This window comes from Lutjanus erythropterus, chromosome 11 (genome assembly GCF_056507025.1).
Source record: "Lutjanus erythropterus isolate fLutEry1 chromosome 11, fLutEry1.hap2, whole genome shotgun sequence".
In the NCBI taxonomy this organism is placed as follows: domain Eukaryota; kingdom Metazoa; phylum Chordata; class Actinopteri; order Lutjaniformes; family Lutjanidae; genus Lutjanus; species Lutjanus erythropterus.
The window spans coordinates 11,018,297-11,039,117 of NC_139327.1; the positions used below are offsets into that span (position 1 = coordinate 11,018,297).

The 20,821-nt window shown below is 39.0% G+C and overlaps 1 protein-coding gene across 5 annotated transcripts in view; it reads right to left on the reverse strand.

The window, feature by feature from the left end:
• Positions 1 to 15,545, reverse strand: part of LOC146318676 (protein Aster-B-like) — a 29,121-nt gene extending 13,576 nt beyond the window's left edge. For 4 of the 5 annotated variants that reach the window (XM_084730776.1, XM_084730774.1, XM_084730773.1 and 1 more), the window contains exons 1-4: positions 15,271 to 15,545; positions 12,701 to 12,944; positions 7,940 to 7,960; positions 173 to 257 (exon numbers count right to left, since the gene is read on the reverse strand). In XM_084730776.1, the coding sequence (XP_084586902.1) occupies positions 173 to 257; positions 7,940 to 7,960; positions 12,701 to 12,944; positions 15,271 to 15,281 (361 nt within the window). In that variant the 5' untranslated portion in view covers positions 15,282 to 15,545. Of the gene's footprint in view, positions 1 to 172; positions 258 to 1,577; positions 2,984 to 7,939; positions 7,961 to 12,700; positions 12,945 to 15,270 lie in introns of those variants that run through there. The other variant, XM_084730775.1, reaches the window with a different exon arrangement.
• Between the last annotated feature and the right edge of the window lie 5,276 nt (positions 15,546 to 20,821).

The following is a 20,821-nucleotide window of genomic DNA, read 5'->3' on the forward strand; positions in this document are numbered from 1 at the left end:
ATGACAACCGTGTTTGGAAAAAGACCTCTCATATTGTGTATCAGAGCTCCAAAGTACAGAAAAAAATAGCATAGCAAGTTCCATAACAAGAGGCAATTCATTCATGTCATGTTTATTCAGGTATTAAAGTATATTTTTATACTAAAGTTGAGTGTATGCTGTTTATACTCACCCACAATGAGGCGTTCAGTGTCAGGCAGCTGCTTGAAAAGCTTCCTGAAGTCCTCATTACGCTGCTTGTAGGTGGGACTCAACACCTGCAGAGGACACACAGAGATGATGACAGAGGAAATACATGCAAAACTCAAAACACACATCTACAATCACTAAAACAGAGGAACTCAAGTGTGCACATGTTGATGTTCTTACAGTGTGACAGAAATGCTATAACCCAAAGATTTTCAACAGCATGAATCTTGGGAAGGCAATATTTGTCACAGAGTCCAGACCAAAATCAGATGGACTGACATGAGACATTCATGGTCCCCAGATACTGCATCTTGCTGACTTTGGACTTTTTTTTCTTGTACCCCCAGCAGGCTGACAGTTGTAGTTGTAGTTCAGAATGAAATGTTTAATGAAAGTGAAAATTACTATGATGATATTACTATGGTGATACTCTTCCGCTTACTTTTTATTAAGTATCATAATCAGATCAAAATATCAGTCTGTCCAACACTTTGCAATGGCCACATAACTGTAAAATCAATTACATTCCAAGCAGCTTTAACTGTACTTCATATTTAGTGCTACAGTTCTTTGTATGTTAGCAAATTCTAACAGAAAAATACCATAATGCCACCATACTTTACCATGTCAAGAAGATAAATGAACATTAGGAAATGATAGGTTGTGTATAAAATAAGACATACCACAAGAATCAGTGCTTTGCTGTTTGGCTTATATCAATGACATGTTGCACAGAAGTCAGACTACAAATGTATGCTGTGATATATTTCATCACCCACTGCTGCAGCCAAATCAACAGACTGCTTGGGCAAGATGGCACACCAGCTGGAAACTTCCTGTCCAGCACTGAAAGTTAAGAAACTGTCAATATTTCTCAATCAGAAAGCTCCCACTCAGGGACACTTACAAAGGATAAAAAAAAATAATAAACTAGAGGTAATGCAGGATTTTAAATATCGAGAATTATTTTGGACTCTCAGTTAAGGTTTGCCAAACACATAAAATAGTTGGGTAAAAACAGTCAAGAGAGGACCAGAGGGCACAAAGGGAAGCAAGAAGGCTGAAATATACAGATTTGAATGCTACATTCAAAATGTAATGTGATGCTATGAGATTTGAATAGTTCTAAATTGAAGCTACCAATTGCCCAATGGTTCTCAAAGCTCTGACGGCATTAAACTCATTTAACATTTAATAAATGCTCCTGACTAAGCATAAGATTTACATCCAGTTTTAGCGAGAGGAAGGCTTAAGCCTAGATGGTGCACCCGGTGTTAACTTAGAAGTGAAAACCACCTTAGCTTAAGACCAGGCTTAAGTCCTGGCCAGTGGCTTGATACATCAGTTTTGTGTTGCTGTGTTGTGGGCCGCTGCTCAGAGCGACTTACAGCAGGGATCTGCTCTGAGGCCCAGTCCCACTGGGCCGGCTGCTCTGCTCCATGCTCCCAGTCACGCTCCCAGTTTGTCTCAGCTTCTGTATCCAGGCCTGATAAACTCACATCCTGCGCTGACGTCATCTTTCTTCTCTTCGCTAGTCTTTTGTCCTCTCTCATGTTTTTGTCTTTGTGCCGGCTTGTTTTATTTGCCCTCCCTCCTCTCATTTTGTTCTTTTCCAGGTGTGAAAAGCAGTGATTCAGATCATCACTGAACAGGTCGCACACTCATGCGCTGCCTGCTGGGACAGCAGTGATAAGCTGGAGACTAAATACTGAACTGCTGCAACAATGCAGACATTTCAGACATGCTGCCAAGGTTCTCCTCTGACACCCACCAACAACACAAAAATTGCAGTAAATAAATGTACAATCGGAAAAAAATCTAATACTTGTAGTGTGATGAGGGGATATTAGTAGGCTAAATATCGACGTCACTAATATTTTTTAAAAAATTCTATGAATTTTTCTTGTCCACACTGTAAAACCAAATACTAAAATTAATTATTTGTAATAAGTAGTGAAAACTTGACTTTTGTTTAGAGGTTCCACAAACTTAAAAATGTTGAGTGCCAGTAGAATTTTCTTTATTGTTTATTAACCTCATAATTTTCAACTGAGGAAAGGGGGTCCCCAAAAAGTTCCCTACAACACAAAACTTTAAAAATATTTTAAAAGTATTATTATTTATTACTGTATTGAGTGAAAATTAAATAATGTGTTTTATGCTGAAAATGTATTGAGTTCTGTTAACTTATTACAAACAATTTTTGAGTCACAGTTACTGAAAATATTCAAGTTGGCTTAACCAGTCATTTTAATTTGCTGCTGACTTATTTGGTTTTAACAGTGTAGAGAGGAAAAGAACAGTCTATATTACAATATTATCTATAAAATCAGTTCAGAGATCTGATTTAAAGGGACACACGCCCCAAAAGTTTTCTCTTTGAGTTGAACTCAGTTGTCCTCTGTCTGATATCCCAAAAATCCCAAAGGAAAAAAGGCTTTGTAAAAATAATTCACTTCTTGAAGTAAATAAATTCCAAACAGTGTTTGACGGTTGATCCTCTGTCTCAAGCTGTCATCAGGCTGAGGTTCACACTGGTCAGTTCACATTCTTCTGCTGGATCTCATAAATTGTAGATTCTTCTCATCTGATCACATTTCCAAGAAGAGCCTGACTGAAGTCAGCAGAGAGGTCTTTTGTCTTTCAGTCCATCAGCACCAGAGCTCCACTCATCCAACACACTCCTGACGTCCAGCTGCAAAACCAGCTCGCTGAGTAAACGGTCAGGTGTGACAGGAGAACATGTGGCTACAGAAATCTGAGATTCCTCCTCTGACTTTGCTGTGTGACAGCAGTGAGTGTTTGAAAACATCATGGAGGTGGGAGGAGCCTGTGTCAGTGTGTTTTTGTGCTCTGAGTGAAAGAGAGGAAGGAGGGCAGAGTGTGAGGGAGGTCCGAGGAGAGTCTGGGTTTACTAGAGTTCATTGGGAGAGAGAGAGAGAGAGAGAGAGAGAGAGAGAGAGAGAGAGAGAGAGAGAGAGAGTGTGTGTGTGTGTGTGTGTGTGTGTGTGGTTGTTCCTTTGTGTTTTAGCTAACATGTGCCTACTCAGTGCATCTTATTCAGGAGGTCTGTTTAGTTGCGCTCTTTTCCTCCCATATTTGCATTTTTCTCAGAATCTTTTCTTTCTGTCAGTCAGTGAGGCAGATTGTAACCAACAGCAACCAAAACAACAATACGTGGAAGAACTAGTCCGTTTCCTGGAGAAACTTGAGTGTTTGTGTGCTTTCTGAGGTTTCTAACATATGGTTGAATGCAAAAAGGCCTTTTTTTTAAAAGAGGGCCTCTGCACTCAAACATGTTTTTGAGATGTAAACTAAATGATTTTACTGTACTATGATAAAACACCTCAATGACAGTGTTTATGTTGACATTTTTTATAAAATGTATTTTAAAAAACAGCATTTCCTGGATTGAAAATGTCTCGAAATGCCACCTATACTGTTTTATATCATCCTGAACCTTGCCAGGTCAATGCTGAGATAAGTTAGGTAAGTTTTGGAATAAAGAAGAAGTGTTGCTGACCTATCATCTTTAGTTGAGATAATTTACTTTTCTTCTTTAGATAAACTTAAATCTTTGAGTTTAAAAAAAAACAAAAAACTTTCAGTTAGCTGCAAACCTTAGATTTGTCTCTTTTTAGTGCCTGAAAAAGTAAACAGTTTCATTTGAAAATACTAAAATTTTAACACTTACTTTCACTTCAATTAATTTCCTCCTTTCCAGTCTCTAAAATTCAAACCTTTAAGTTTATCTAAAAGCTGGTAAAACTTTCTCAAAATTTAATAATTTGAGTTTGGTTCAAAACTCAAAAAAAAAAAAAAAAAAGTTGCAGCATGCTGACTTGAAACCTTTTTGTTTTTACACTGTGTGGGGCAGTGTTAGTACAAAAAACAACGTGAAAAGCACATCCCTGAGCCCATTGGGTTGGGTGCTGGATCACAAAAATATCTGAACAGAGAAGGAGGTAACAGTCTGAGGAAGCGTCACGCCAATAAATGTGTTGAATGGGAGCTCTTTTAGTGTGTGGATTTTTTTTCCTTCTCTACACAGTGTCAGTGCAAAGTCATAACCCTGTCGTTGCAGTCTAGTGGAGCTTCTACAACCATCAAATTGAAAGATACTAATTAAACGATTAGCAAAAAATAAAGCAAACTCAATCAGAAGTTACATATGAATAATTGTAAACTCAAGCCCATACAGGTGTCCAGATACCATTTTATTGTTTATTGTTTTGATCTGTTTTTTGTATACTGTAATTTCCCAGTACTGGTATACTGATATTTCTTAAGGCCCACCCTTAGCTGGTCCTTTTAAGGGCTGGAGGGTTGACTGATGTCGGGTCAGTGCGTGGAACGACTGTCATGCTCGCTGGTGCCAGGGGCGTTTTCTGCTGCTGATATATGTTCAGAACAACTCTTCCTGTGGAAAATCATTGGACGTTTAGAGACCATCGTGTTTGGTCGTTATGTCGGTTTTATGTTTGGGCCCCCTCCTAAAACCTTATTTTGGGGTCTCCCTTTCATGCATCTTTGTTTTTTTTGTTGTATTTGTTGAATTGCTTATACATTATTTTTGATGTGTGAATAAATCTTTTGAATTGAATTGAAACAATGTGAACTCACCAGCAGACACACACTCACACTGCGCAGTTTTATCATCTACAGCCACAACTGTGACCCTGAACCTCACTGTACTGAAGCTCACTGCAGTGACACTGTCATCTGAATGCTGTGACTAATGGTTGAATGACTGCAGAGGGCAAAAAGGGGAACCAGTGATAAAAAAGACCAAGCATGTCCCACATCCTGCACTGCTCTCAGAGACAGAGACACACTGTGAGACGCAGATCATCGACCGTCTCAATTGGCTACAGTCTGTTAGTTGTACAATGTCTCTTTTTGTCTGTTCTCCCACTTTTTCTCTGAATCCTAAGACAAGCTGGTGAACTATGATACAGAGAATGAATGGTGGCCTGAGGAAATCTCTTCACACAGTATGGACTCCCACAGACACACACAGGCTACAGATTAGAGCTCCCCTCAGTTCTTCCTTTCAAAAATGCAACCAGTAGATGAACTGATACGCATACTTTTAATGGGAAACAAAGCAAATTAATTTATTGGCTGGATTTAAAGGGACAGTTCACCCCGAACTGTCTCTTTGCATAAATCATGACCCAGTTACTCACGATAATCAGCAGACTTTGTCCACAGGCCTTGTTGTGAGCCGTTTCATGTAGGAATTACTTTCTTTATAAGAGAAATAAATTAGTTCCGCTAGATTCTACTGCAGACAGAAAAATATCCCTCCATGAAATTGCTCACAAAACTGTGAATTATTTTGAGCAACTGCGTCATGACTTGTAGAGATGTTTTTTCTCTTTTTCTGAACTAAAGACAGCAAATTTCACAGTCTTCCTCTGACAGACACTCAAAAGGCTGTGCCTCTGTTCACTGTGGTAAAACAGCGCCCTCTTGCTGTTTTGTGCATTGAAACATTTCAGCAGATCCCCTTCATGTGTCATCAGTGAAACAGTGATCCTCCCTATATGCTGATGGACTCATTTGTTCACAGTAAATATCAAAGAGGCAGGAAGGAGATATGGATGACCAGGGGATAAATATACTGAGTGAAACAAAGTGAAATGAATATGATTTATGTTGGGAAATAAACAAGAGCTTGCTGATGCTACCATGCTGACTTACCAGTTGCTTCCCCAGTCATTGTCAATGACTAATAATAACTGAGTGTAAAACATTCCAGGAAAAGTTTGGGAACCACTTTTTTTTTAAAAGTTACTGTGCACTGCAAAACATTTTAACTCACTTCACTTGAATCAATAACTGTTTAGTCACAGTGACAAACACTACAGATGCATTTTCTTTCAGTGTGAAGAATCAGTTCTTCATTTGACAGAAACTTATACTCAGTGGTGGACAGTAACAAAGTACATTTACTTGAGTACTGTACTTAAGTACATTTTTTGAGTATCTGTACTTTACTTGAGTATTTGTTTTTTTTGGAAACTTCTGACTTTCAAGACAAATATTGTACTTTTGACTCCACTACATTTCTAGGAAGGTTGTTGTTACTTTTTGACTGAGCTTTGCAGTCAGCTGTTGGTGTTTTTTCTTTTCTAAAATGCAGTTGGTCACATGCTGTGTTCCTCACAGAAAGAAATCAATCACAGTAGCTCCTCTCAAATGGGACTGATGTAAAAGCAGAAATACGTCCAGGCGCACTAACAAGCACAAGCAAGTTCTCCCTCTTTCAGTCAAACAAAAAGTGGTAATGGTGAAAGTTGTTATTATAATTATTAATTATTCCAGGTAGCTTTTAAAGTTGTATTGTTTTTATCGGGGTGAAAAATACGACATAATTCATGTATATATACTGCCTCTGAAGACAGAAAGAAATCTCAGTTATTTAACAGACTTGGAGAACTCCTTACAGTTAGCTTCAATCTGCTTTTATGCAGTGATTTTAATACAGTTACATCAGAAAATGACAATAACTGTTCTTTTTGTTTTTGACTGTATTTCTCTGTTGAAGTTTTTATAGGTGTTTCTATAGACTTTGTGTAGCAGAGTGGTTCTACAAGCAGGTCAGTGCATCATTAGATGGTTTCAGAGAGTTACGAGGTTCTGTAAATGCATCATGAAAACAATACAGCATGTATTAATATTAGAAAATGTACTTTGTAATTTGTACTTTTGAATACTTAAGTATTTTTAAAAACATGTACTTTTGAATACTTAAGTATTTTTAAAACCAAGTACTCTAGTACTTTAACTCAAGTAAAATTGTGACTGAGCAACTTTCACTTGTAGTTGAGTAATATTTGACCAGGAGTATCTATACTTTGACTCAAGTACTGGGGTTGAGTACTTTGTCCACCACTGCTTATACTGAGCGTGTGCAGGGGAGGAGGCTAAGTTTAAACTGAATCATTTTTAGCATTGCTTTTGTTATCAGAAAAACAAAATTTATCTTAATGTGTATTAAAGATGCAGTTTCATGTATGTTTCCTTCAAACTACAAAACAAAACAGAGGGGTCTGGGAGGGTTTAACTGTAAAACAAAGCATGCTGGGAAGTCTGTTAATATGCTGATTATGTTTCTTTTGAAATTTAATTTGATGAGTTGAGTGAACTAACAGTAGTGCGTTTATTCAAGTCATCATTTAAAGTCAAAAGACTTCAAGTCAGAACAACTCCCGTTCATAAGTTCTGAAATGGTCTGAAAATAAAAACTTGAGATTTTAAGTTGAATTAACTTGAGATTAAATAGTTGATTAGACTGGTTGATTCCACTAAATTCCTGTATGATGTTTTACAACGTGGTAAAGATGTGTGGTTGTTAAAACATAAAGCTTGGACAACATTTATTTTGTTCAAAATAACAGAAAGGTGACTTCCGGTGGGCCACCATGGGACCTAATACAGAAACAATATGATCTCTAGTCAATGGTGTGACAAAAATAATTTTTTGATCCAGTTTGAATTGTGCAATGAATCACACATGTTTGTCAATTTAAAAAGTAATTTTTCAAGTCAATAAAGTTGCAGTTTGTCACGAAACTTTGGCATATCGGTAGGGGTGTGACTTTGCCTCTCACTATCCAAACAGCTCGTCGGGGATCTAACATGAACTTCACAAGATTATTGAAGCAGACTGTTTTTAGAGACAAACCCAGTGAACATATCACACCACAAGACAGTAGACAATAGATGAAGCCATTGGACTTACATTGTACCAGCTCTGACTTTTCTGTTGTCACGTCAAAGCGTAGGGTGAGGTGGTCGGGCCAGAGAGGACGGCAAAAGACAAACAGAAACAAGTTAAAGAATGAAACTATTTATGGTCATATAAGTCAAAAGCACTGAAAGCACAAAGTCACATTTTAAAACCTCTAGCAGATTTTCTGAAGACAGATAACAGCTGGAGATACAAAGCTGAGCTCTTGTCCTCTGTGAGACTGTACCTTTAAACTAATATCACAAATTACACATGCTTGATTTGTAAGCGTGGCCAATTTGTCTGAAACAGGCGATTAAAATCAAGGCATCAAGCATAAAAATGCACACAAAGCAGTTTTCTGCAGTGTAACCTGTCACACCAGAAAAAAAACAAACAAAAGCCATGCAGATGTAAGAATGATATAGGCACACAGATGTGAAAACAGATGTTCATCTGAATGACAGTCTGTGAATGATTTATGTATAATACTGTCCTCCTAATACTCCAAGTTGTATTTTAGGTTGGTCTGTTCTGTACACACATCTGTGGCATATCTGTCTGTCCTGCAAAGTGATCCCTCCTGTTTCTCTTTTTTTACTTTTTTACAGTTAGTTTGTTAGTTTGAAAAGTTTTTTAGGGAGTTTTATCCAAATCGAGGGTTTAAGGGCAGAGGGTGTTGTATACTGTACAGACTGTACAGACTGTTAAGGTAAACTGTGATTTGTAATTTTGGGCTAAATGACTCGGATCAGTACAGGAACCACACGTAAATCTTGTCTGATAAACACAGCACGCCAGATTGGAGATTTTAAAATAAGAGGTAGTTAACTTCAGCTCCATTCATCCAGTAGGAGTGAAATGAAGCTTCTGAAATTACCAGTAAATTTATACATGTACTACTAAGTACAGATTTGTAGCTGTAGCTTGAGAGTAAGGCTGAAAAATCAGGTTCCAGAAGTAAATTTATTATTCAATGTAATTATCCCCAGCCTTATAAGACAAACACAGGATTCATTCTTCTGGGATTGGGACGGGACAGGTGTCCCTCTCTGATGAACGCATTGGATCCACCTTAATTCATGTTACCTGCAGGTTATAAGGGTGTCACTTTGAATTCTAGATTTCTGGCATTTCAGTGTTGGAAAAAATGAACTGTAATGACCTGTTTAAATACAAAATGTACAGTCTATAAGCTTGAAGGAGTTTGCTCTGTGGTCCAGTAGAAGGAGCTCGTAAGGTATTTACTTCTGGAACCCAGGCTGCTGAAAAAATAGGTAGACATACTTCAGCTCTCTTAAGATGAATTCATTCAAATTAGAGGAAGTAGTAACACAATATTCAAACAGGTTGAGGATACACAGCTGAGCAGGCTGCTCCCACAGAATAAATTTGAGGAAAGAGGAAAGAACCAGAAAAGAATGATGCTTACTTTAGTGTGCCGCTTGTGAGACTATTGCATGCATGAGAAGAAAAGAAAAAAAAAACAGATTCAAAAACAAAGACATGGCAAAGTACAAAATGATGAAGTAAGAGTCCATGAGTTGAAGTGTTAATCACCAGGAACTCTACAGTCAGTCGAAGATATAAAAAATAAAGAGGTGGGCAGAAAGAATGTGGTGATGTTTGTTCACATCCTGTGAGAAGAAAACAACACTGACATGGAATGAAGTTATGAGAGTGAGACAGCCATGATCAGTAATGTGGGTACATTTGATTTTGTTCTTCTGATGGGATGATGAAATTCTACCTGCAGTGTTTTATTTCACCTCTGACAGGAATAGAGCCGCACCATGAACCAAAATTTTATCAAAATCGCAGTATGGCTTTCTACAGTTTTCAAATGTGCATCAAAAAGCGTCGTGAGGCAGAGATGTCCTGTCCTACAAATCAGATTCTACAGACTTATAAAAACATCTTAATTTGGTAAAGACTGCAAAAAATATGACCATAGTCATTTTAACATGTTCTTCAATCAAATTAAGAACAATGATGTAAAAGTTATCATTACCTCTAATATCACAAATCAAATCACAATGACAATATCAGTAAAAATAAAAGCAGTTAGATTTTTTTTTTCAGAATTGTTCAGCCCTAGACAGGAGCAACATTACAGGACTGCTGTTTGGCTTTTCAGGAGTTTGGCTCATCGGTCACCTCATCCAACATTTGATAAGAGAAGATGGTCACTAAAATCATTTAATCATCTTGTCTGTTGTGTGTATGCTATACAATATGCTAAGTAATAGTTAGCAACTATACCAAACACCAAGCTTCTCCTTTCTGCCAGTCCTGAAATATTTGATGAATTGGTGATTATATGTTGACCACAAGAGGGACATGATCCCGTCCTTCACTTCAGGGATCAACAATACAGATTGCCTGATTTCATTTGGAAATTTAAATGAAACATTGGGCTAGTAAATCTAGCAACTAACTTGCTTGATTGGGCAAGTGGTAAAAAAGAATTAACCACATTGTATTTTTTTCCAGAACTGATGATGGAAGTAGCCAAGGAGTGAGTCATCACGCTTCCTTCTCATCTCTGTTGAGTTGCATATGCACTGTACCGATTGGACACTCACCAGGAAAAGTGGTTAGTTCAATGTCATTAGAAGATGTGGGCAAAACTCCAACTATGTATTGTGCAGTTTGCTGCAAGTTGGAGAAAAAGGTGGATAAAACAGGGTTGCTTTTCAAAGGCAAATTTCAGAAAAACATCGCTGGCGTGACATAACAAGAGCCGCAGACAACTGATCATCTGAGGCGAATATGAACAGTGAGGCAAGTCAGGTAATAGCAAGACTTATTACCACAGCATGTCATGTTTCAAAAAACACTAGTTATTAGTTTCATTACATTGTTATTATTTGATAAGTCATAATAAAAAAATCTTGTAAAACTTGCAAGTAGATCTGTGACCCAACTTGCTCTGTTGTTCTGAGAACACAGCTTCATATTTATGCACCGTGTGTAACTAAACTTAGAGTTAATCGTGTTCAATCATTAAGTCCTCACTAATCACATCAGTTAAATGACAATAACAGAACAGCAGGAGCTTACAGAGACTGCTGTGTGACAGAATGAGAGCAAAGGAACAGGACTGAGCTGAGATACACTGCAAAGTCATTTTATATTAGAGGTTGTACATAAACAACATTTAAATGAGTTGATCATGTGGAAAAGCTTTGTGCACATCATACAGAACAACAGAATCAAGAAAGCAGAGCTCCTACTTGTGTCTTTCCTCCTGTTTCATGTTGGGTAAACTGAGAAATGGGCCAAACTCCAAATCATCCACATTGTTAGAAGAACAGGTCACTTGTCATCATGATATCAGAGATAATTCAATCTCTAAATGCAGCAGGAGTCGATAGAAATAGAGCTCATCAAACATGATTAAGACAAATCATAATTCATAATCATCCTCCACTGACAGGCCATCCAACTTTACTGGCTAACACATTTTAACACAATCCAATTAAACTTTATTTTTCCAAGCCTGACCCTGTAACCGACAAGCAAATCAATCAACACCAGCCAGTGCTGAGTGCTGGACTGTTATTTACTGTATCTACTCCCCATTTCATTTTTCATATAAATAAAATATCTGTTTGTATACAAGATTATAACAGTGTAACAGTGGAAATGTAACTGCATGAGCTACAATTTATGTAAAGAACCTCAGTAAGAAATTGAGATGGCCATGGGTTGCATTTTTCCCCTGTCCACACGTCAAAGTGTCCATGATTAAGACACTTAATCCTAAATTGCTCCAGATGGACAGACCAGCACCGTGCATGGTAGCTCGCTGCCACTGGTGTGTGTGAATCAAATTGCAAAGTGCTTTGGGTAAATAAAAGCTTCAGATATATAAATGCAGCCATTTACCATTTACATTAGCCAAGCATTATAATGTTATAACACCCAGTAACCTGTAAAATTACTATTTTCTCGCAAAACAATCTTGCATTTTTCAGAAGTTATCAGAACAACCCAAGTACAAACCAGTTTTACATGATAACATGTATGTGCTTGAGGTTACAGAAACATTATAAAGGATGATATTTTTATACTCTATACTTTATAGGTGTTGATCAGTAAAACATATACTGGCTAGCTTTATTTTTCCTTCACTCCCATCTTTATTTATAGTAATTTAACTAAGGTAAATGCTGACTGTAACACAATGTTTGAGCTGTATCTTAAGTGAAAATTCTATTCTTATATTATAGTATATATTTATGGAAAAATAAGTGATATAAAAAGCAAAAAAAGTTGTTATATTGACCTAAGTACCATTTTGGCTGGTGACTAAAGAAAATATATTGGTTAAGATAGAATTAAATAATATAGTTTGTACTGAATCAGAAGTTTAACTGGAGAAAAGAAACAAAATTACAGTATTTTCATTAGTTTGTTCCAAAGTAAAAACTCAACTTAGTAGTAGATGTAGTTCTAAATATTAAGTGTTTACAAAGACACACATAAATTTGTAACAAATATTTTGATTGGTAATAAATTAAAATTATGGTTTCGGCCAAAATGTAATATAATTTGAAAAAACTAATACATTCAGGTAAAGCAAATTATAGTATTTTTTTAAGATGGTCCAAAATACCATTTTTTCAGTGCATCTATAGCTGCCTAATAGCTTTGAACAAATTGTAGGTTGACATGAATTTAGCACGTAACAACAGAGCTCATGATGCAGCTGCCTCAGCAGATCAAAGCACATTAACATGAAGCCAACGTCTGCGTCAGTGCGCTCACCTTGGAGTTCTTGCCACCGCTGCGGGTGCTGGTGTTGGTGGGGTGGACAGACTGGGAGTAGGTGCGTTGGTGCTGGGAGGTCTGCTGCTGTTCGGGGGTGGTGGGGGAGCGGTCCGGGGCCTGGTCTGGTGAACCCTTCTCCACCATGCTGCTGTCAGCTTCGGGGCTCAGTTGGGGCGTGGCAGAGCGGGAGCGCTTTCGCAGGACAGGTGAGCAAGCAGGGGTGCTGGAGTTAGTAGCAGTACTGAAAAGAAGAGAAACAGCTTGAAGCTCATGGGTTTTTTTCCCGCTGGTACATCTGCAAGCCTCACAACTACACCTGCAGAGTTTATCATTTTAAACTAATATTCAGAATTGATGCCAGCCAAAGAGAAAGCATTTGGGCAAGTGACCAAAGCTAAATGCTTCACTATGTTATTTATTTAACAAACTCAGCTTTTTGATGCTACACTGACTTGTAATAGGCAGAAGAGATCCTCTTTCATTCCTAATTTCCTGGGTCACATCTGCAGTAGTCAAAGGTAGTTTTAAGTTCCAGCTCTGATCAGCAGTGATGTAAACATGATACCCAGGTGGGCACACTATTGTTGCCCATTTGACTTGACTCCTTGGACTTCAGCCCAACGGAGCAGAGTTTGCACCCACTTAAAGGTGTGTTATCTGTGATGGAACACTTGTCTTTAGTCAAAATGCCACTGCGGGCCTTAAAACATTACCAGTTCATGAGAGACATGCCCAAGGTGAGTTGTTGAGCACAGCGCTGTGCACAAATATTGTGTATTAATGTCTGTGTGTCCACCATATGAACATGTGCACTGAGAGTTATGGAAATGTTACTGGAAAGAGTTACAAGTGGGTTGCTGTAGATTTTACATGTTAAAATGTCCAAATAATGGCATAATGCACATTGTGAACTGGCTCGCTGGCCTCTGTGCTAAAATAACATGCTGTTCTTTTGTAGCGTGCTGTATGTGAGCTGCCTGTAATGAGCCAACTGTATGACTAACCAGTACATATTCTTCAGACAATAAATGGCAATGTAAAAAGGATGACGAGCCTCCTTACTACTATCCACACAATGCAAATAGCAAGGGTTGCTTACCAGCAGTTAAAGCAAGGACTAAGTTTGGTTACATATAAACGTTTACTTTCAATAAATTCTTCACAATAAAAGACCCATGCTATTTTGTTATCTAACAGCATTTATTAATATGAACCAGCAAATCAGGAAATGTTGTGGTTTTTTGTAGTAACCTGACACGACTCCTATTTGCTGAAAAAAGCAGATATCTGAAAGTACAAACGGCGCCACAGGAGAGAAACTCAACTTTAAAGCACAGAGATTCAATCGATAGCTACAGAAGTGCTGGGAGCAGAACGTACAGACTTTCTTGCCAGTGCACATCAGAAAACAACATAGAGCCTGATGGCTGCAAAACTTGCAAAAAATGTGAAAGGTCCTCTGTAGAGCCTGTGTTTGAGTTGTCTTTTCTGAGCTACTGTAGAAACATGGTGGCCTCCATGGAAGAGCAGCCAAGAGTATATAAGGGGCTCATTCTAAGGCACCAAAATAATTCCTTATTTTCAGGTGATTATACACAAATGAAAACATAGTCATGGACATTATATACCATTTCTCCTATTGTCTGTCAATAAATCTCCATATATCTTACACAATGGACCTTTAAAAAGAAGTCACTGTTGACTATTAGGTTCACACAGTCCACACCACTAAGTCTGCTGGATTAAATTCCTGTGTTGTTCCATCCATCCATCCACCCACCTGCGCCATGCATGGAATTTATCTCTCTTTGTACTACATCACCTGACTTCAATGGCACATCAAAAGATAACTCTAGAAGGGGCATCTTCAGATATGACACTAGTCATAGTTTGAAACACAGGGCCACTGACCACGCTTCTGTATTTGACGCGTTGAGTGAGAACGGGCTGCCAATACACAGTGAGGCTGGAGGCCATCTCCCGCTGCATTGCAGCCCTCAGTCAAAGGTCAAGTTACAAACAGGACCAAGCTGTGGAAGTTAGTCCACCTTCCTGCCAATCCACACATTACTACATCCAATAATGATTGCCTTTGTTATCAACAGCTGTTACTGCCACGGGAAAAAAAAATCACACAGTATGATGCCAGTATTGACAACTGACCTTTTTTTACTGGACAGGGATTGACTCAGTTTATCACTCCTGTAAGTTTAACACTGCAGCTGTGAAATGCTGCATTACTCTACATTATTATAGATAACAGAAGCCTCAACCATTTTAAACCTTCATGCTTTCGGTGAGGACAAGTTGAATAAATATGTGACAACAGTGTGTATGTGTGCAGATGCAAGTGATCATGCTGCATGCTGGGGTAGAAAATGACTTGATGTGGCTTGTGTCTCACTAACCCGAGCCAAGCCATCTGATGCAGCAGACATGGTGGGATGTAAAATGGTGCAAGGTGACACTTTCTCCCTCAGCAGCACACAGACACACCACTGCAAGCACAGCGCGATAGAGACACAGAGATGGGGGACGAAGCGTTATTAGGAGAGACACTAACCAACCTGGCAGCCATGGAAGACCTCAGCCCACAGCGTCAGACTCCACCTGCTTCATTCATCCACTCATTCAGACAGCAGCAGAGGAGGAGGCAAGGAAGCAGAGAGAAGAGAGGAGGAGGAAGAAGAGGATGGGGCTGCCTTTGACAATCCTCGCAAAAGAGCCCATGCAGGTGGAGGGGGCGGGGTTGGTCATAAACACACAGCTACATGGCCGCCTCCAAAAAATGCAGCTCAGTCCTGTCTCCCCCCTTTTTGTTTTTCCTACAGGACAGGATGAATCACAGGCTTCGTGCTGCTGCTGCAGAGCCCCTCTCTGTCCGAGTCCTCCCTCCGCCGACCCACCACACCGTGATTGGATGCCAGAGCAGAGGCTGCTCCTGTTGCAGCTCTGCACAGTGGGCTTCAGCATCACAGGCACAGAGTGACTCCCCCTGCTCACTAATTCATGAGCTTCATGAATGAAAGCTGCTGACGTGGTTTAACCCTCACTGTCACACCACACTGCAGCCCCTCCCCGTTAAACACTCATCTTTTCAGCTGCTTCCTTTCTCCTCCTCCCTGCTCTCACATCTTACATATAAATCTGATCTTCCTCTTTCTTTCTTTATTGACCATCCATGTTTTCATGCATATTAAAAAAAGGAATTGCTCTGTTTTTCTGGTTCATTGCTTCTGACCAGGGTTTGTTGTGTATCGTAATCAGTGCATCCCCACAGATTTGGTGTTGGCTGATATAAAAGTCATCTCACTAAGTGCCATTTTATTTGATTCCATTCGATTTTCTGTCGTCACACAGGGTGTGGTTTAGACATACAGGAAAGAAACAGGAGACATTTGTATGAGTCGTGTTCATGTCTGCAATCACAGTGACAGCATGAGATGATTTTTATTTACAATAAGATTCAGTTTGTGTAAAGCAATAATAAATGGAGTTAAACTGCTGTTCACCATTCACGTGTTCAGGATTTTTTGGGAGACTGCACTACTCCACAGTTCAGTACTACATATTTCTCAGTGTTCTCACATATTTTTAGCGACTATGTGAGTAGTTCTATCAGGTTTGTAAGACATGATGAGGTATTGACTTCCCTCCCTGACCTGGACAGACATCATAGTATATGTAGAGCACACACACACACACACACACACGTTGTTTCTGTGGAGAAATCACAAAATACTGGTAACACAAGTTCTGGTTCATAAATTAAATAGGGTCACCTGATATTTAAGGACTGCAGAGAAAATCGATTGGTGCCAACCTGCCCTCCATTCAGGATGTCCTGACTGGATATGCATAAGTCCTGAATGGAGGATGTTTTGTGCCTGGTACCCTCTGATAGGTGCTACAGAAGACTGTACACCAAACCAACCAGGCACAGGAAGAGCTTCTTCTCACAGGATGTCACTCTGATGAACACTTAAATCAGTCATACAGGGCTCTATCTTATGCTGATCTAAAGCAAAAGTGGAAAGCGCGAGTCAAAATGTATGTCGAAATTCACCTTTGACATCTTACACCAGTGGTACAGGAGGATCCTGCCCTCTCCCACCCCTTACGCCAGCAGCACACAGTGGGATACACCTATCACCTGTGCCCAGATGCCCTCATCAATTCAAGGGTGAGTTCAGGCCAAACATGCAATAAACCAATCAGAAAGTTGGCTCTCATCACCTTTAAGAAGCAGGTGCACCAGGAGCACAAGCAATGGCAGCATGATGGCAGACTCGCCTCCAAAGCAGCTTCATGTTTAAATAGTTTTGTTTACATTAAGGCCTGCAAAATGTAATACAATACATGAACCGTAAAAGCCATGCAGATATGTAACTGATATGTTTGACACAGACGCACCTTGAAGTCAAGTTGTATTTTATAATTCATTATTATCGTCATCATTATTATTATTCTCTGCATAACAATAAACACAGGCACAAACACTACAGTTGGTCCAGATGTCATGCTGACTGATCTGTTAAAGACGATGAGACACACACGCAGGCCTGCTGTTTAACATAAATAAAAAATGTTTTTTGACAGTGGAGACGTGTGTGTTTTGACGCACCAGTTGCTATCTTGTGCAGACAGTCCGATTGCACCACAGACTTTGCGGTTCAACCGGGTTTTAGCCAGCCTACAGCACAAGCGATTTTTACTCCAATGTGGTGAGCACAAGATGGCAAATTCGGTGGGCCACACCTTCTGTTTGCCTTCAGTTTCAGACCGCCCACCTATAGCCGCACAAACCAGGCACAAGTAGCAATCAGTAGCAGTCTTTATCAGAATTATATGCTTAATTGATTGTACATAAACTAAAAAATATACAATAAACTATGAAAAAATATGTAATTAAATGAATAACTTCTTCGTACGTGTAAACATACTTCACCAATAAATCAGATTATGATAGTAATCCAGCTTTTTTGGAATGAGAAAATGTGACTTTCTTCACTTTGTTCAAACATTGTTATCTTTGTCTTTGTCTTTATCTTTAACTATATCATATACAAGGTCAATTAGGCTCTTTGGTGAACCTAATTTTGGGGTTGTTATATTGATTAATAGCTGATTATGTGTATGGTATAGAAACTTTTAATTATACATCATCCCTAGGGGTGTAATGGATTGTTATTGATCTGTGGTCCGTACGAATCACCCCCCATTGAAATACAGTTTTACTGTCGCTGTTACTTTTTAAAGTAATTATTCCTGAAATCTCGATGCAGAGTTGCAGTGAAAAGACGGGATAGATGTGTGTGGTGTTTTACTCTCGCACTTTGTGTGACACCGGGGGAAGATCGACTCATTTAAAATCTGCCATTCCCACCATCATTGAGTGAAATCCTGCAGGCTGCGACTTCTGGCATTTTCAGTGATGCAACTGGGAAACTGGGCGTTCTTGTCTTCTTAGAAATACATTAAAAAATGTAATATTTATTATAACTTTGTCTGCGATGTCTGCTGCCTTCCAACACCCTTTTTTTTCTTTTTTGCTGAGCAGATACATGATCCAGTCCATGACTCAAACTGTGATACAATCTTAACCATGACTTTTGAGAACCATTGCACCCCTTATCATCCCTGTATTCTTTTATATATTCATCAATTCAGCAGTACAGTGATGCACTTTGCCTGGTTTGTTGATTTATAGATATAACTGTGCATTGCACTGTCTGTAGAGAGTGAGAGAAGACACTGACCTCTGCCTGATCCACAGTATAACAGACAAATATTATTTGAAAGCTGTACCACTGTAATGACTTCTGTCTCTTCTACATTTGTGTGTCTTGCTACCCACCAGCTAATACTGGCTGTCTGGTAGACAAACGTTCACATATTTCATTTGTTTAAACACTTTGCTGCTGTGTCCTGATTGAATTAGGTCTAGTAAGAATCGCAGAGGAGGTGATGACGCATTACACTTCTCCTTACAAACACTAAAACTGCACATTTTCCATACTGCTCTTCCTCCTGTACACCGCTCCATCTCCCTGCATACAGTCGATCCCATTCTGTCGAGTAACCCAGATTCCTAATCTCCCCCAGGACAGATCCCTATGATATGGCCTGAGAATGAAGCAGCCAATTGCGATGCTGCGTACAGCCCACCGAGCAATGGAGCAGCCAATCACAGCGCCTCACTGCTGAGTTATTTGAGATGCAGCCAATGGAGGATGCAGTCAGAGAAAAGGATGAAAATGTAAGATCATTTTAGTGGGTACAGGCAGAAGCTATAAATGTCACACAGAACTAAGTGCATGAATCTAGTTTCACTGGTACCAGGGAAGGTTTATATTTAATTTATGTAATGAGCAGAAAGGACAGAAGGAACCATTTTGTCATCAGCAAATATTATTCTGTCTGGAAGGTGTAATTCCTATTCCATTCCTATGAAACAGGGAAATTAGAAACCAAGAAGACAGGACATTTCTACCACCACCTGACAAAGTTTTCTGACTGGAAAAGACCCTTCAAAGCCACTGCTCATCTCAAGCACCATGCTAAGCAAATCAAGAGTCTAATACTGATGACAAGTGAAGCCAGAAATGCTGAGGAAAGACAGAAAACAGGGCTTTCCATAATTCAATTGGTCCAAAGCATTCAGCAGTGAAATAAAAAGCAAAAAGCACATTAAATCTGAAGACAAAGCACACAAGTGGCATAAAGGAGGTCCATTTGTAGCAGTCTGTCCTCACCAGAAAAACATGCAAGCACAGGACTTTCACTCAGTAGACTGGAGTTTGAGTCCTGTGTGGGACAAAAAGTGAACTTGGCTGGAGTGTAAAAGTTCTCCTGCTCAAAACTTTAAGCAACTCTAAGTGATAAGTCATTTGGAAGATTTTATATTTGTTCAAGTGGCTTCATTCAGTCTTAGATGAGCCAGTCAGGAATGTTTTATGTTTTGTCATGTATATTTAAGTTCGTCTGTGATATGAAAGCACGCTTATAATCTCTGACAGGTGGTTTATTGTAAACATGAAAAATTTAACAATTAGTGGTTTCTTGGAATTAAATTCAGTTACTATCAGCTCTATGCCAAAACAGTAACCTTCTGAATTGCTACAACTTCCACTTGGACATGCAGGCTCTGACCTATGAACAGCAAGTGTAAGTTCAGTTGTAAATTTCAGCTTTTCTGAGTTTTCTCTAAAATGTAGATTTTTATATCCATTATATTGTTGTAAAGCTCTCTTTAAATAACAAAACGTTCCAAATAAAGAACATTATTTAAATTGAGAAGGTTAGGCTAGCAGCAGCAGCTTGCTCTGCTTGCATGTTAATGTCCGTGCCTGTGCTTAAGGTGGTCAGGCATTGTTACAGCCCAGGGGTTATATACCAGTTGATTCTGACACAGCGTACATTCAACCTTATGTCCATTTTCTATATAAAAACAGCCAAACTGTGCTAGTTTTACAAGCTGTCATCTGTCCAACTTTGCATTAGGCTGAGGTAACAGTGAACTGGCATTGTACATGAATAAAGTATTGATGAATAGTTTAAACGACTAGTATTTCTGGTGCCAACTAGTGAGGGTGGCGATGTTTAATCGTGTAGTTGATTAATCGTGCACATTCCCACCCAGGATATTCAATTAAAACACCATTATACTATTCTAAGCATCTTAAAGAAAACTTATACTATACAAAAAAAAACTATTAAAAACATACAATATACTATAGCATATAAAAAACCCTTTATCTCAGAACATTTTGAATCTCTGCTGGTTACATCCAGGAGTTGTGGTGACATTGCAGTAGGTTCTTCATCATCTGTTCCCTGGTGGAGATCTAGACTCCACTGAGTGTTCTGTACATTTGGTGAGGTGATATTGTCTGAAGGGAATTAAAAGAATAAATCCACTGGTAACAGAAGATTTCCTGGAAGTAGTAAAACTTTCTATGCTGCTCATGCATTAAGCAGCCAGTAGCCACTGTCCTTAACATGCTCTTATTCTTAGGTAACTCAGCTTTACTTCTGTGTCGTGTTAATGAGCAGTAGCAGAGGTATAATAATGTGCAGCTGTCCCAGAGGATGCTTCCTTAATTAGAAAGCATGGGA